At 55.6% G+C, this 12,388-nt stretch overlaps 7 protein-coding genes across 7 annotated transcripts; 3 read left to right on the top strand and 4 right to left on the bottom strand.

The window, feature by feature from the left end:
• Positions 1–434: 434 nt before the first annotated feature.
• Positions 435–1,179, bottom strand: CCM_06886 (riboflavin synthase alpha chain; the record flags this gene model as incomplete). The annotated part of the gene is made up of 2 exons (XM_006672024.1): positions 435–1,096; positions 1,149–1,179. 2 exons carry the CDS (start codon positions 1,177–1,179, stop codon positions 435–437), a joined length of 693 nt encoding a protein of 230 aa, XP_006672087.1.
• A 265-nt stretch (positions 1,180–1,444) lies between these two features.
• CCM_06885 (Tetratricopeptide-like helical) lies at positions 1,445–2,563 on the top strand (the record flags this gene model as incomplete). Its single annotated transcript, XM_006672023.1, has 1 exon — positions 1,445–2,563. The coding sequence occupies one exon, from the start codon at positions 1,445–1,447 to the stop codon at positions 2,561–2,563; it is 1,119 nt and encodes a 372-aa protein (XP_006672086.1).
• A 251-nt stretch (positions 2,564–2,814) lies between these two features.
• Positions 2,815–3,569, bottom strand: CCM_06884 (RWD domain protein (Gir2), putative; the record flags this gene model as incomplete). The annotated part of the gene is made up of 2 exons (XM_006672022.1): positions 2,815–3,440; positions 3,503–3,569. The coding sequence occupies 2 exons, from the start codon at positions 3,567–3,569 to the stop codon at positions 2,815–2,817; spliced, it is 693 nt and encodes a 230-aa protein (XP_006672085.1).
• Positions 3,570–4,256: 687 nt separating this feature from the next.
• CCM_06883 (protein PUF6, putative) lies at positions 4,257–6,396 on the top strand (the record flags this gene model as incomplete). The annotated part of the gene is made up of 2 exons (XM_006672021.1): positions 4,257–4,494; positions 4,550–6,396. The coding sequence occupies 2 exons, from the start codon at positions 4,257–4,259 to the stop codon at positions 6,394–6,396; spliced, it is 2,085 nt and encodes a 694-aa protein (XP_006672084.1).
• A 2,861-nt stretch (positions 6,397–9,257) lies between these two features.
• Positions 9,258–9,868, bottom strand: CCM_06882 (polymerase (RNA) II (DNA directed) polypeptide D; the record flags this gene model as incomplete). Its single annotated transcript, XM_006672020.1, has 3 exons — positions 9,258–9,379; positions 9,442–9,569; positions 9,687–9,868. The coding sequence occupies 3 exons, from the start codon at positions 9,866–9,868 to the stop codon at positions 9,258–9,260; spliced, it is 432 nt and encodes a 143-aa protein (XP_006672083.1).
• A 586-nt stretch (positions 9,869–10,454) lies between these two features.
• CCM_06881 (Sybindin-like family protein) lies at positions 10,455–11,036 on the top strand (the record flags this gene model as incomplete). Its single annotated transcript, XM_006672019.1, is given in 3 exon segments — positions 10,455–10,489; positions 10,507–10,632; positions 10,673–11,036. 3 exon segments carry the CDS (start codon positions 10,455–10,457, stop codon positions 11,034–11,036), a joined length of 525 nt encoding a protein of 174 aa, XP_006672082.1.
• A 153-nt stretch (positions 11,037–11,189) lies between these two features.
• On the bottom strand, positions 11,190–12,098 carry CCM_06880 (26S proteasome regulatory subunit S5A, multiubiquitin chain binding protein; the record flags this gene model as incomplete). The annotated part of the gene is made up of 2 exons (XM_006672018.1): positions 11,190–11,753; positions 11,808–12,098. The coding sequence occupies 2 exons, from the start codon at positions 12,096–12,098 to the stop codon at positions 11,190–11,192; spliced, it is 855 nt and encodes a 284-aa protein (XP_006672081.1).
• Positions 12,099–12,388: the final 290 nt, after the last annotated feature.

The raw sequence follows: 12,388 nt of genomic DNA, 5'->3' as shown, positions 1-12,388 counted from the left end.
GATGGCCGAAGAGTCATACTATATCGAGTGTTCCAAGTGATGAGCAAAGATTTCACTTTGCTCGTTGAAATACGCATAGCGACCGGCGCGATTGCGGTTGACGGATGATGCTTGTGGAAGGACGCGTGAGTGGATCTTGCTGTGGCGCCAAGTTGACACGCATTCACGTGCATCGTGTGAGCGAGGTATAGTTGATTCCAAATTCCAAATATCCCAAACTGATTGCAGCCTTCGAATTCATCTGTTAATTCTATACAATTTTCTAGCATTTTGCTCTATTTAGTCTCTTGAGATTGCTGTCGTTGCCGTTACCATTACCGTTGCCGCCACTAGTCTTGCCGCTGATTTCGGGTAATGGCGAACTAGGTGGCTATTGGCTTATGCCTGCACACATCAACTTGAAATTTTGGCTTAATCATCCCTTCTATCTGAGTCTATTGCTTCAATTTGCTGGCGAGAATCTTCTCAACAATCTTCTCCAGTAGCGGGATAGATTCACCGTCGCCGGAGCCGAGGATGCCGGCCAGCGACTTTTCAGCGTATTTGGCCATCATGTCGACCTCAATGTTGACACTGTCACCAGCAACCTTCTTGCTCAAGATGACCTTTTCTTGTGAGTAAGAAATGAGCATAATCTGGAACCACCCCTCCTTGTCGTTGACTTGAGTCACGGTAAGGCTGGTTCCGTCAATGGCGATGAAGCCCTTGTAGACAATATAGCGCAGCATATCGCGGTTCTTGGGCTGGAAGCGAAAGGTAATGGCGTTGCCGTCTTTTTCAGCGAGTAGAACCTCGGCAATGGTGTCGACATGGCCCTGCACAAAGTGGCCACCCATTCGGGTATCAGCGCGGACGGCAGGCTCCAGATTCACTCGGCTATTCTCGGACAGGCCACCAAGGTTGGTGATACGTAGGGTCTCGGGGGCAACTCCGACATCAAAGTGGTCATCCTTGAACGACGTCACAGTTAAACAGACACCGTTGACGGCGATAGAGTCGCCATCGCGGCAGCCTTGGAGAAGAGATGAACCAGGCGCAATGGTAATGGTCATCTCGGCGCTGCCAGTGGCAGCATCCTTGGCCAGGCGTGTAATGACTAGAGTACAGTCAGTCACAGGCCAGTAGTGCTTGTAAATGAGAGGTCCTACCGCCAATATCTTCGACAATACCAGTGAACATTGTGGCGGCAAATGCGGCGGTATCTGATGGAAACACGAATAAAGAATCGATCAATAGATCTTAATGTTCACTCAATGTGTACATCAGGCAAATCGGCTGGTTGAAGTGGGATGGTCGGCAAGACCCCGCGACCCAGTAGGAGGGAGGTCCGCTTATCGATTAGCACCAGCCAAAATTTTAGCCCAATGTTCCAACTGAGGGGACCAAGCTGAGCTCGCCTCTGTCCTGTAACACATTTCTTTGCCTTGATAAAATAAATCTCAAAATGGCGCCCAGCCGACCCGGAAAGAAGGAGAAGCCCGATGCTGGGGCCCTCCTAGACGACGCCGAGACCCTTTTCGAAGTCGGCAATATCGAGGAAGCGATTGGCCTTGCCGACAAAGCCTTGACGACGACCGGCGAGGGCGGCGATTTCGAACTTCGCGCCGTGAACATCCTCGCTCTGCTACACCTCGAAGACGGTGAGATCGACGAGGCCCGCTCGCTCTTCGAGCGCGCGGCCAGCATCGACAAGAATGGCGACATTGACGAAAAGGTCGGCGGCGGCCCCGAGAAGTTTCTCTTCCTGGCCGAACTCAGCGAGGAGGGCGGCGAGGATACCGTGAAGTGGTTTGACCGCGGCGCCACAGCGCTGCGCAAACAGATTCAGACCCTAAGTGCCATCAGCAATAAGACACCCGAGCAGCAAGACGCATACGAAGAGAAGCAGAAGAAGCTAGGTGGCGTGCTCTGCGCCGTCACCGAAGTGTACATGACAGATTTGTCGTGGGAGGAAGACGCAGAGAAACGGTGCGAGGCGCTCATTACTGAAGCCATGATGATTGCGCCAGGTTCGCCCGAGACGTGGCAGACGGTGGCCAACGTGCGCATCTCCCAGGAGCGCAACGACGAGGCCCGCACAGCCCTCAAGCGCGGCTTGGAGCTCTGGCAGGACCTGGCCCCCGAAGACCCCGCGGTGCCCGACTTCCCGACCCGCATTGGGCTGGCCCGTCTGCTCCTCGAGACGGAAATGATGGAGGAGGCGCTCGTCGTTCTCGAGCGCCTCGTCACCGACGACGACGAGAGCATCGAGGCCTGGTACCTCGGTGGCTGGGCGCTGTACCTGGCGGGCGAGAAGCTTCGCGACGCCAAGGGCAGCACCAACGGCGCGGAGGCTTCAGAGGACCTCCAAGTGACCTGGAAGTCGTCAAGGCGCTGGCTGGCCCAGTGCCTGAAGTTGTTCGAAGTCCAGGAGTACGAGGACGAACGGCTCGGCGAGCACGCTATCGAGCTGGTGCTCAGCATCAACAAGGTGGTTGGCGAGCCTGAGGAGGGCGAGGATGAGTGGGACGTTGCCAGCGATGATGACGATGACGAGGAAGAGGATGAGGAAATGCAGGACTAAAATACGAGTCGGGCTTGGACATGGCAATGAAGGGATAGGATACACAAAAGGACAAATATGGACGGACATATTGCGCATTTAGACGGCGTTGAGGCAGCCTATTATTCAATTCCTGGCTTTAATGATAGGCACAATAATTCAAGGGCGTAGACCTGTAAGCTTACAAGTACGTACGCGTGAGACCATGCAGCGACACCTTGGAGCATCAACTTATTTTACGATTTTTTGGTATTTTGATTCTCGTCGTTGGTCTATACCGCCTCAACTGCGAGCTTCTCCATCTCTTCCACAGGCGCATCATCATCCTCGTCACCCTCGTCAACCTTGCCCACCAGGCCACGCTCCCACAGCTGCCGTCCCGTGAGCTTGACCGGTTCCTTGATCTTTGCCTTTTTCAAGTCCGCCAGCCTCTCCTCCTCCTCGCGCGCGCTCTGCTCCTCCATCTCTTTTATGAAGCCCTCGCGCCACTTGAGGAACGTCTCCGGGTTCACGGGCGTGCCCTGAAACTTTTTATTCTCCTCCTGCTCCGCGGCCGCGCGGCGCTCCTCGTAGGCCTGCGCCACGGCGTCCTTGCGCTCCTGCACCAGCTGCTCCGCGGCTTCCTTGAGCGCGGACGCAATGGTAAAGACCATGGCCATTCCCATGCTTTCCTGAATCGTCTCTTCAACGCTCGCGAGCAGGGCGTCGCGGTCGTCGGCCGTGTCAAAGTGCTCGGTGGTGCCGCCGTCGGGCGCGGCCATGATCTCGAGGTCGGGCGCTACGTCCGGGTACTCGGCCGGGTACCGGACGGAGAGGAGGAATTTGGGAGGCTCCTCATCCTCGGGGTAGTCGGGGATATCGAGTGCGATGGATATTCTGAATTCCGTCTCCGAGACATCTGGGCAGAGTTAAGATGGGTTCGAATGGGGGAGAGGTTGATTTCTGTGGTGGCCTCCGTACCTGTGATTTCTTCTGGGAAGATGGAGTCGAGAACCTCTCGCTCCTCAACCTGCTCTTCGCGACCCATGATGTAGAACCTGGTAGTCCAAACAGCTATTGGCGCGTCGAGCTGTTAAGAAATTGCCCCTCCATCGCAAGGCGTGAAGTGGGTTGTGCGCCAGCGCAATGCTTACTAACCTCACAGCATGAATGCAACCAAAGAAGGACAGTTTCGGCATATTTTTGAGACTCGCTAATCCCTACGAATATGATTGTAATAAATATTGAACCTGATAAGAACAGCGTAGCGTTGATACTAGTTCAAGCCGTATTTCGTTGCCGTTCGGCCGACGCAGATATCAGTAACCAGCAGACGAGACTACACAGTGTATATGTTGGGAATTGGAGAAGCAAGCTAACAGTCGGCAAAGCAAGTCTACCACAGAGAAAAGTATTTTCCTCACCGAAATCAGTCATGGTGAGCTTGCTTCCTTCGTCGCGCAGTGTGGCATCGGGTGAGATGATTCTTCTGTTCGGCGTGGTTCTGGTTGATCTTACAGAAGGCCTACAGCGGACGCCAGCCCATACAAACCGCGGGGGTCAGCGTTCCTGTTTAGGCTTAGTGTCACTTCACCGCCTGGCAGATGGACAAAAAAATTGGGAAGCCGCCGCAACTTTTTGGTGCAGACGCTGGATCCGCTGTTGAAAAGTCCATTCTGCTACGCCGAGCCTGCTTTTCACGCAACAATTCTCCAGAGAAGCAATCAGATCCGAAATGGCTACAAAAATCTCCGCCGTGGGTAGCAAGAGAAAAGCTACCGCAGGGGACAAGGGGAAGTCTGGCGCCATGGTGAAAAAAGCCCGTCTTGATGGCAACAAAAAGGCTGCGCCTGTCCGCAAAGACGTGGACGAACCCGAAGGCTCTTCGGATTCTGAGGATGGTGGCGTCCAGCTTGAGGATAAGAAACAGAAAAAGTCGGCGGCCAAAGACTACCAGAAGCCTGTTGATACAGGTATGCAGGAGAAAATTGGGTTGAGTCGAGGACATTGGCTAACATGGACACTCAGGTCTATCCTCGCGCGAATCACACGCCAAACAGAAGCAACTTGCGGCCGAACGCAAGGCAGCCAAGCCGCTCGCCGACGAAGTCCACCGCACGAAAAAGATTTGGGAGCGACTGCGCCGAAAGTCTCACGTCCCCAAGGAGGAGCGCCACGAGCTCGTCGCCGAACTCTTTACCATCATCACCGGCCGCATGAAGGAATTTGTCCTCAAGCACGATGCTGTGCGCGCCGTCCAGACCGCCCTCAAGTATTCCACGCCCGAGCAGCGCAAGCAGATTGCCCACGAGCTCGACGGCAGCTACTCCCAGCTGGCCGAGAGCCGGTACGCCAAGTTTCTCATCGGGAAGCTCCTGGTGCAAAACGACGACGAAATTCTCAACCTCGTCGTCCCCAACTTTTACGGCCGCGTCCGCAAACTCATCAACCATGCCGAGGCCTCGTGGATCCTGGACGACATTTACCGCACGGTCGCGACCAAAGAGCAAAAGGCGTCCTTGCTGCGCGAGTGGTACGGCCCCGAGTTCACCCTCAAGGAGCTGACCAAAGGCAAGGCCGTGACGGCCGACCTCAAGGAGATTCTGGCCGACACACCCAGCAAGCGCGGCCCGATCATGAAGTCGCTGCTCGAGATGATCAACTCGCTGGTGCAGAAGCGCATGACTGGCTTCACCATGCTACACGACGCAATGCTTCAGTACTACTTGGCTACGGAACCCGGTTCGGAAGAGTTTACCGAATTTCTGGAGCTTATCAAGGGCGACGAGACTGGCGATTTAATGAAGAATTTGGCCTTCACCCGCTCAGGCTCGCGGTTGGTCTGCCTGATGCTTGCCTACGGAACCGCCAAGGATAGAAAGCAGCTGCTCAAGAACTACAAGGATGCATTCCAGACCATGGCGGGTGACCAATACGCCCATCTGGTCATTCTCACCGCTTATGACGTTATTGATGATACCAAGCTTGTCGCCAAATCCATTTTCCCGGAGCTGGTCGGCGAGAAGAACGAAGAGGTGGTGGAAAATATCGTCGGCGCTGTCAACAACCCACATGCTAGACTGACTTTCCTGTACCTCTTTGAGGGCATGTCCAAGTCTCTTTTCCCTCCTGGCACTTCTTTTGCCCAGGATCTGCTCAAAGAAGTTGACGAAATTCGCAAGACAACAAGTAAAAAGGATGCGGATGCTCGTCAGCAGGAACTTGCTTCCACGCTCACCCCACATCTCTTGGAAGCCATCGCCACGGCCCCTTCGGATCTCCTGTCGACGGCATTCGGCTGCCAATTTATCGCAGACGTTCTCCTGTCCAACACGGGCGACAAGGCTGCCGCTCTGGAAGCTGTCGCACAGGCCGCCAAGGGCAGCCCCAACGAGGCGGTGCCAGAGGACGAGCTGCAACCTCCGACTCATGTTTCTCAAACGCCATTTGGTGGCCGCACGCTCAAGTCTCTGATCCAAGGCGGGCGCTTCGACAAGGCGGCGGGCAAGATTATCCCCCTCGAGCCCGCGCTGGGCTTTGCCAATATTCTATATCCCGTGATTGCCGACTACATTGTGGACTGGGCGACCGGGCCGAGCTCCTTTGTGGTGGTGGCGCTGCTCGAGGCGGGCGACTTTGGCGAGGCTGAGGCTGTGCGCAAGACGCTCAAGAAGAATAAGAAGCTGCTGAGCAAGGCGGCGACGGAGCAGACGCCGGAGCAAAAAGCGGTCCATGAGGCTAGGGAGCAGGCGGCGGCAGCGGCGGCGGAGGCGGGGGACAAGTCGGTAGGCAAAAAGAAGAAGGCTACAGGCAAAAAGAAGGCTGAGCCGTCGGTAGGAAACAGCGGCAGCAAGCTGCTGCTGGAGAAGCTGTAGGGGAAGGGGCTTTGACGTGAAACATGACGACCGTGGCTGCGTGTGTGTGCGTCTAGCGGCTAAGACTCTATTGTGTATTAAACGGAAAGAACATAGGCGTCCTTGATAGGAAAGTTTTGGTTTCATCTGCATCATTTTTTCAAAAGAGCTACAGTACAATGCATGTCATCATTTTGTCTCTGCTTATTTGCCAGGTGGTTTGTCGTGCAAGTGTGAGTGGGTTTTTTGCGTGCTGCATGGGCGGCTGTTGGGTTCGGCTGACCACCCTCTCTCTCTCTCCCTCTTTCCACGTTGGCTTCTGCGCGCCGTCTTTCCATCTTTGCAGTCAATGTGTTGCAGGGAAGGGACGCTCACCATTGGTCGCCTCTCGTAAGGGCATAACCCGGTGTTCTTGGTCGGGGGCCCGAAATGACGGAGCCTGGGGGGGAAGGCTGGGTTCTTCCGGCAAACCACCTCCGCGATGTTGCTTCCCCTTCATGCCGGTGTGACATCCTGCATATGGTAACCGCCCGTCCCTGTCGCTATGTGTGAAAATTGCGTCTGGTGCTGGTTCAGCATCGTCCCCGGACATGGGCACCCCTCCCAGGAATAGCAGTTTGCACGTCAAGATGCGTGTCTGCCCTATGCTTTCTGCCTGTCTCTTGGCCCGGCTGCATGGTTCGGAAGGCGTTGCGAGGGGGCGGTGGCTCCGAAAATAGCAGTCGGTATTCTCTCCCAGGCAGGTCTTGTTTGCTTCTGCTGCTGACTGCTATTGTTGTTGGTCCGTGGCCGTGCTGACGACCTGTTGCATGTGGTAGTCGTTTGGCGCGACTGCGGCACCCTCCACGCAGAATTAGAGAGGAAGATTTCGATTCAGGCAAGGAAGGCTGTTTCGATTTGCCATCCGCATGGAGGGCGAATGGCCGCTCTCCCTGCATTTTGCGTGTTGGGTGTGACCAAGCACATAGCCACCCAAGCTGTTGGGCGAGCGCCTATTCATGATGTGCGATGGATATTTCACTCCGCGGATGCCCAATTCTGCCTCTAGGTTTTGAAATGATGATCACCACCATCACATTGCAATCCCATTATTCGCCGTGGTACTTGGCTTGTGAAGAGAGCAGGCAAAGCTGAACTTGTCTACAGCGTGCTCCACAAACGACTTACACGATCTCACCTGCTGCTCACTTTGGAGTCGCACAAGTCCAACACCCCCCCCTCCCCCCCTTGGCCACGCTGGTTTCAAAATCGAAAAGAAGGTATGAAGCAAGCGGTCTGCTGCAGCGTTGACGGCTGCAACCTCGCCAGCTGCCCCGACGAGGCCCCGGGCGGAACGAGTGCAGTTTCAACAGCAGACCCGTATTTGAAACCGACTTCATCTTCAACAACAACAACAGCAACCATGACGCCCAGCTCGACGAGTGCACCGCCAACCACTTTCATAACCACCAGTCGACCCGCCGAAGACGAAAATACGAGCACAGAGTCGTCGTCGTCGTCTTCCACGGAGCCACCTCTTCCATCCTCCTCCTCCTCTTCTTCTTCTCCCAGAACCCTCTCGCCCATTTCAGATTCCGGCACTACACGCACCATCCCCAATGATTCCACCGTCACCATCACGAAGCATACCACCATAACCCGGGAGCTGCCCAGCGCGACGACGGACCCATCGCTCACCACTGAGGCGACTCCGGAACCGACCTCGTCGACCGCGTGGGGGGCGCCGACCCCGACGGACTCTTCCACATCCAACCCAAACGCAAACAAGCCGCCCCCGGCGGCGGCGGCAGCGGCATCAACACGGGAGCGGTAGTCGGCATCGCCATGGGCGGGGTGTTTGCGGCGGCCCTCCTTGTCGTCCTGCTGTGGCTGTGGTGGAGCCGCCGCAACCGCGGTGCGGCCGACGAGACGGAAGACGGGAGCGCGCCTGTCGATGTGGATAAAACGAGGCTGCATGACAGCATCTTTGGACGGCGGCCCACGTCCGCCTCGCTGCCGCGACATCCTACTCCCCACCAAGTGTCCGGACCAGGATACGGCTATGACCCATTTGCGCCGTTTGGAGGTAAGCCATCCTTTACAACACACACGCACACACCCGCGCATCTGTCCATCACGGCTGGTAGTTAGTAACACAGCACTCCCATAGGTCGAGCCGATCAACCAGCCAGGGCCGCGACCCCGCGCTATCCCGACGCATACGAGATGGACGGCCGCGCGATTCACGTCGCAGAGCTGCCCGGCACGACCGTGACAACCGCGGACGGGGGTGCCGCCGCGGACGACCAGCGGCCAGGCACGCGGTCCCCGTGGGCGGTTAAGCAGCGCCCCAACTCGGATCCGCGCGCCACCCTCAAGCATCTGCCGCGGGAGAATGGGCGGCCGACCTACATCAACCAATGGAACCAGTATAAGACGCTGGCGGGAGATACCCGTACCAGGCAGTAGTGACGGAACCACCCCCCAAGGCAGAGAAACCCCCCAGGCAGAGAAGGGAAGGACCGGGGACTGCGGACGGAAATCATGTTATATTTTTGTCTTCTCTTTTTTTTTAATATGAAAACACCGCGCGAGACTTTCTCACCCCTGCTCCCATCTCCCCCCAAACTGTGCAGAAAATAATACCAGTTCAAGGTTACATACTGTCCCATACTCTTTCCCCGTTATCGAAAAAAAATTGAAACGCCATTGTTGTTCCGTTGTCGGATTGATCCATTTTGCGCCAGAAATGTAAAAATATGGAAAGGCAAAAAAAAAGATTACATGCCTCCAGCGTTGCTCTCGACAAACCCTCCCCTCCCCCCACTGGTTCTAGTCGCGTGTCTGCAAGGGACTCTCCGCTCTGTGGCTGCGTAACTGTTTCACGAGCACGCGAGGCGCTTTTACCTGTTTTGCAGCTTCGAAATCTCTTCGAGGAGCTCCTGCAGGTCCTCGTCCTTGATCTTTTCCGTCAGCGAGGGGATCAGCGTCTTGGCCTCGTCGGCGCTTTCGCAGCACAGCGATCCTGCTCTCTGCGTCAGATGGGGATGCAACAAATGGATTACGCCTTTTCCCCCCCGTTCTTACCCAGCTGTGCGCGCTCAAACTTGGCCAGGTCCTTGTGCGTGCTGAGCAGCCGCTCGACGGCCTCGACGTTTTCCTTTTGCGTGAACCGCGCAAAGTGATCGAGGTAGCTGAGGGTCTGGCTCAGCATCCTGCCAGAAAACGATCCCAAAAAAGGGTTTTCAATTAGCAAAAAGTTTACTCGAAGTTGCGCAAAAAAAGGCACCAGACGCGGGTCCTTTTTTTCGCTCTTCTCAAACAACGCGTACTCAGTCTCGTTGACGTTTTTGCGGTCGTTGCGACGCTTCGCGACCAGCGCATTCAGCACCAGCGAGGCTTCCGACAGCGTGAGTGTGTCGACGTTTTGGAACTCGCCGAGGTTCAGTATCGTGGAGGCTTCCTCGGTGCCGGGAGGCGGCGGCTTGGGCCGTGACGTCTTGTTGGCCGACATGGCGGAAGGCGGAAGGCAGTTTGTGGTGGTCACTTGAGCCCGATCGGTCCGTCACACGCGCGCGCGCAACAGGGAGAAAACAGAGGACAGGTCGCAGAGAAGCAGAGTCGTCGGTGTAGGCGTATATATACTGGATATTCGGTATTTAATGGCGCCGTGGTGGAGAGGCGCAATGTCTGCGTGGCAAAGGGGAAAAAAAGTTGCGAGAGGTGCGCTTCACGGTTTGGTTGGAGTGCGTCCAAGTCGATGGCTTTTAGTGGGGCGAGGTGCTGCAGTGTGCCTAACAAGAGCGGCGGCGTGGCAGCCGCCGACATAGGTAGTTTCCCCTGCTCATCATTCATATACCCTCCTGACGCCTACAACGAAACGTCATTTTGTAAATTCACTACAATTGAGGAATGTATACGGACAAGGTCTCACTCTGAGCTATTCAATATTCCATCTGTACCGTCGTCGTTGTCGTGGCTCGGGAAACCAGTTGGCGGAGGCGCGGTTCACAGCTCACTTCTTCGTCAGAGCTGAGAGTACCGTGGGGAAAGAAAAAGCAGAATAATCAAAAGAAGGGGCCACGGCTGATACCATAACCATGTACGCCTCTCTACACAGTCCGCAGCACTCACGGTAGCTAACCGCCGCAGGACCGTGTTTACGCTCATCATCATCAACAAGGCCGGTGGCTTAATCTACAACAAGATCTTCCACGAGACGGGCCTGCAAAAAATCAGCACAAACGACTACCTCGTCCTCGCGGGCACCTTTCACGGGTAAGCATCTCCCTCCCTTCCCGCCGCTTCAACCGGGCAGTGTGGCTGACGAGAAGTTCTCCCTCAGCGTCCACGCCATCACATCCAGGCTCAACCCCATCAGGCCGGTCGCGGCGCCGACCGCGCCCGGCGGCGTCCCCAACAGGCCAGAGCCGTCGTCTGGGCTCGAGGTGCTGGAGACGGAAAACTTTCGCTTGCAGTGCTTCACCACCATGACGGGGACCAAGTTCCTGCTCTTCACGGACACGACGCAGACCAATGTCGACGTCACCATCCGGTGGATATACGACCTATACGCAGACTATGTCATGAAGAATCCGTTTTATTCGCTGGAGATGCCGGTGCGGTGTGAGATTTTTGACCGCAAGCTGTTGTCATATATTAGAGAGATCAACAACCGTTAAATTTGGGCGCAAGCCCGGGGCATGAATATTACGAATGAGGAATACACTGAATATACGCACAAGTCACTCAGAGCACGGCGCTTCTAATGATAATCTTGGTAAAGAAAAATCCCGTAAATTCTGTCTAATGTACAGCGCCCGCCGCCTGGTGTTTCAGGACGTATCCATCTTGTCACCGCCATCCTTCTTATCCTTCTTGCTTCCGCTACCCTGACCTTCCTCTGGAATGCCCTCCAACGACGCCTTGGTGGCCGCCTGCTCCTCCTCGCGCGCACGCTTCTCTTGCCTCGCCTTTTCTTCTTCCATGCTCATGCGTAGAGCGAGCGCCAGCTCAGGCTCCAGCGCGGGGTCGAAGCCAAACTCGAACTCGTCGTTGCCGCCGCCACCGCTGCCCATGCCGCCGCCGCCGCCGCCGGCGTTTTCGCCGAGCAGAATAGGGCTGGATACAAGCTGGTCGCTGAGAAGCTTGCTGCTGGGTGGGATGACGACAAAGTGGGAGCCCTCGCTGCTCTTGACTTCCTCGTTGAATTTCTCGAGCTTCGTCTTCGTGGCGTCGTCATCGAGGTCACCAAAAAGAATAAAGTCGACGGAAATGTTTCCCTTCTTCATCTTTTTGGCCAGGATCTTGAGTTCTTTGTCCGCCTCTTCAATTGGTGAGCAAACAAAGACTATTATGCGCTGTCGTTGCGACCGATTCTGTCGGTGCTTGAGAGCGAGCTATGAAGGGTCAGAATAGCTACAGAAGTGGCCGCGTGTACTTCAGAGACATACAGTAGCAACTTGAATGCCCGTCTTGAGATGCGATGAGCCACCAATCCTCTTCTTTGTGCGATGCAGACCCTCGAGGATCTTGCCTTGCTCTGTCGTCAAAGTGACAAGAACTTCAGGTCCCTTGCCCCCCATACTCATTAGTCCAACAGAGGACTCGGGGTTACCCTGCGTGATGCTCTGGAAGAGGACATTAACGGCGTCCACTTGTGAATCGAATCGGGTGGGTTGGTAATCTCCGTTGCGGCTGCTCTCGCTGTTGTCAACGACAACCATGACCGCCTCGAGAACCATCTTGACTGTGCGTGTATGATGACTATCGCTCTATTTCTGTAATCAATCTGCCGTGGTTGTAAGTTGGTGGCGGTTGAATTGGCCGACGATCAGTGGTGATGGCGCAGATGGAGATGGTTGTTGTGGAAGGAATGCCAGTTGCAGCCGTCGTCAGTGGTGGTCAGCCTGGAGCTTGACTGGAACCAGGTAGGTAGCTGATACCTTACCAGCTGCAGAATTTGCGGAGCCTACTAATGAAGCATCTACTTGTACCTGTACTTTGGCTGCAGTTACCACTTGGATAGCTCCGC

Source organism: Cordyceps militaris (assembly GCF_000225605.1).
Source record: "Cordyceps militaris CM01 unplaced genomic scaffold CCM_S00005, whole genome shotgun sequence".
NCBI lineage: Eukaryota > Fungi > Ascomycota > Sordariomycetes > Hypocreales > Cordycipitaceae > Cordyceps > Cordyceps militaris.
This window is presented reverse-complemented; position numbering and strand designations above follow the sequence as displayed.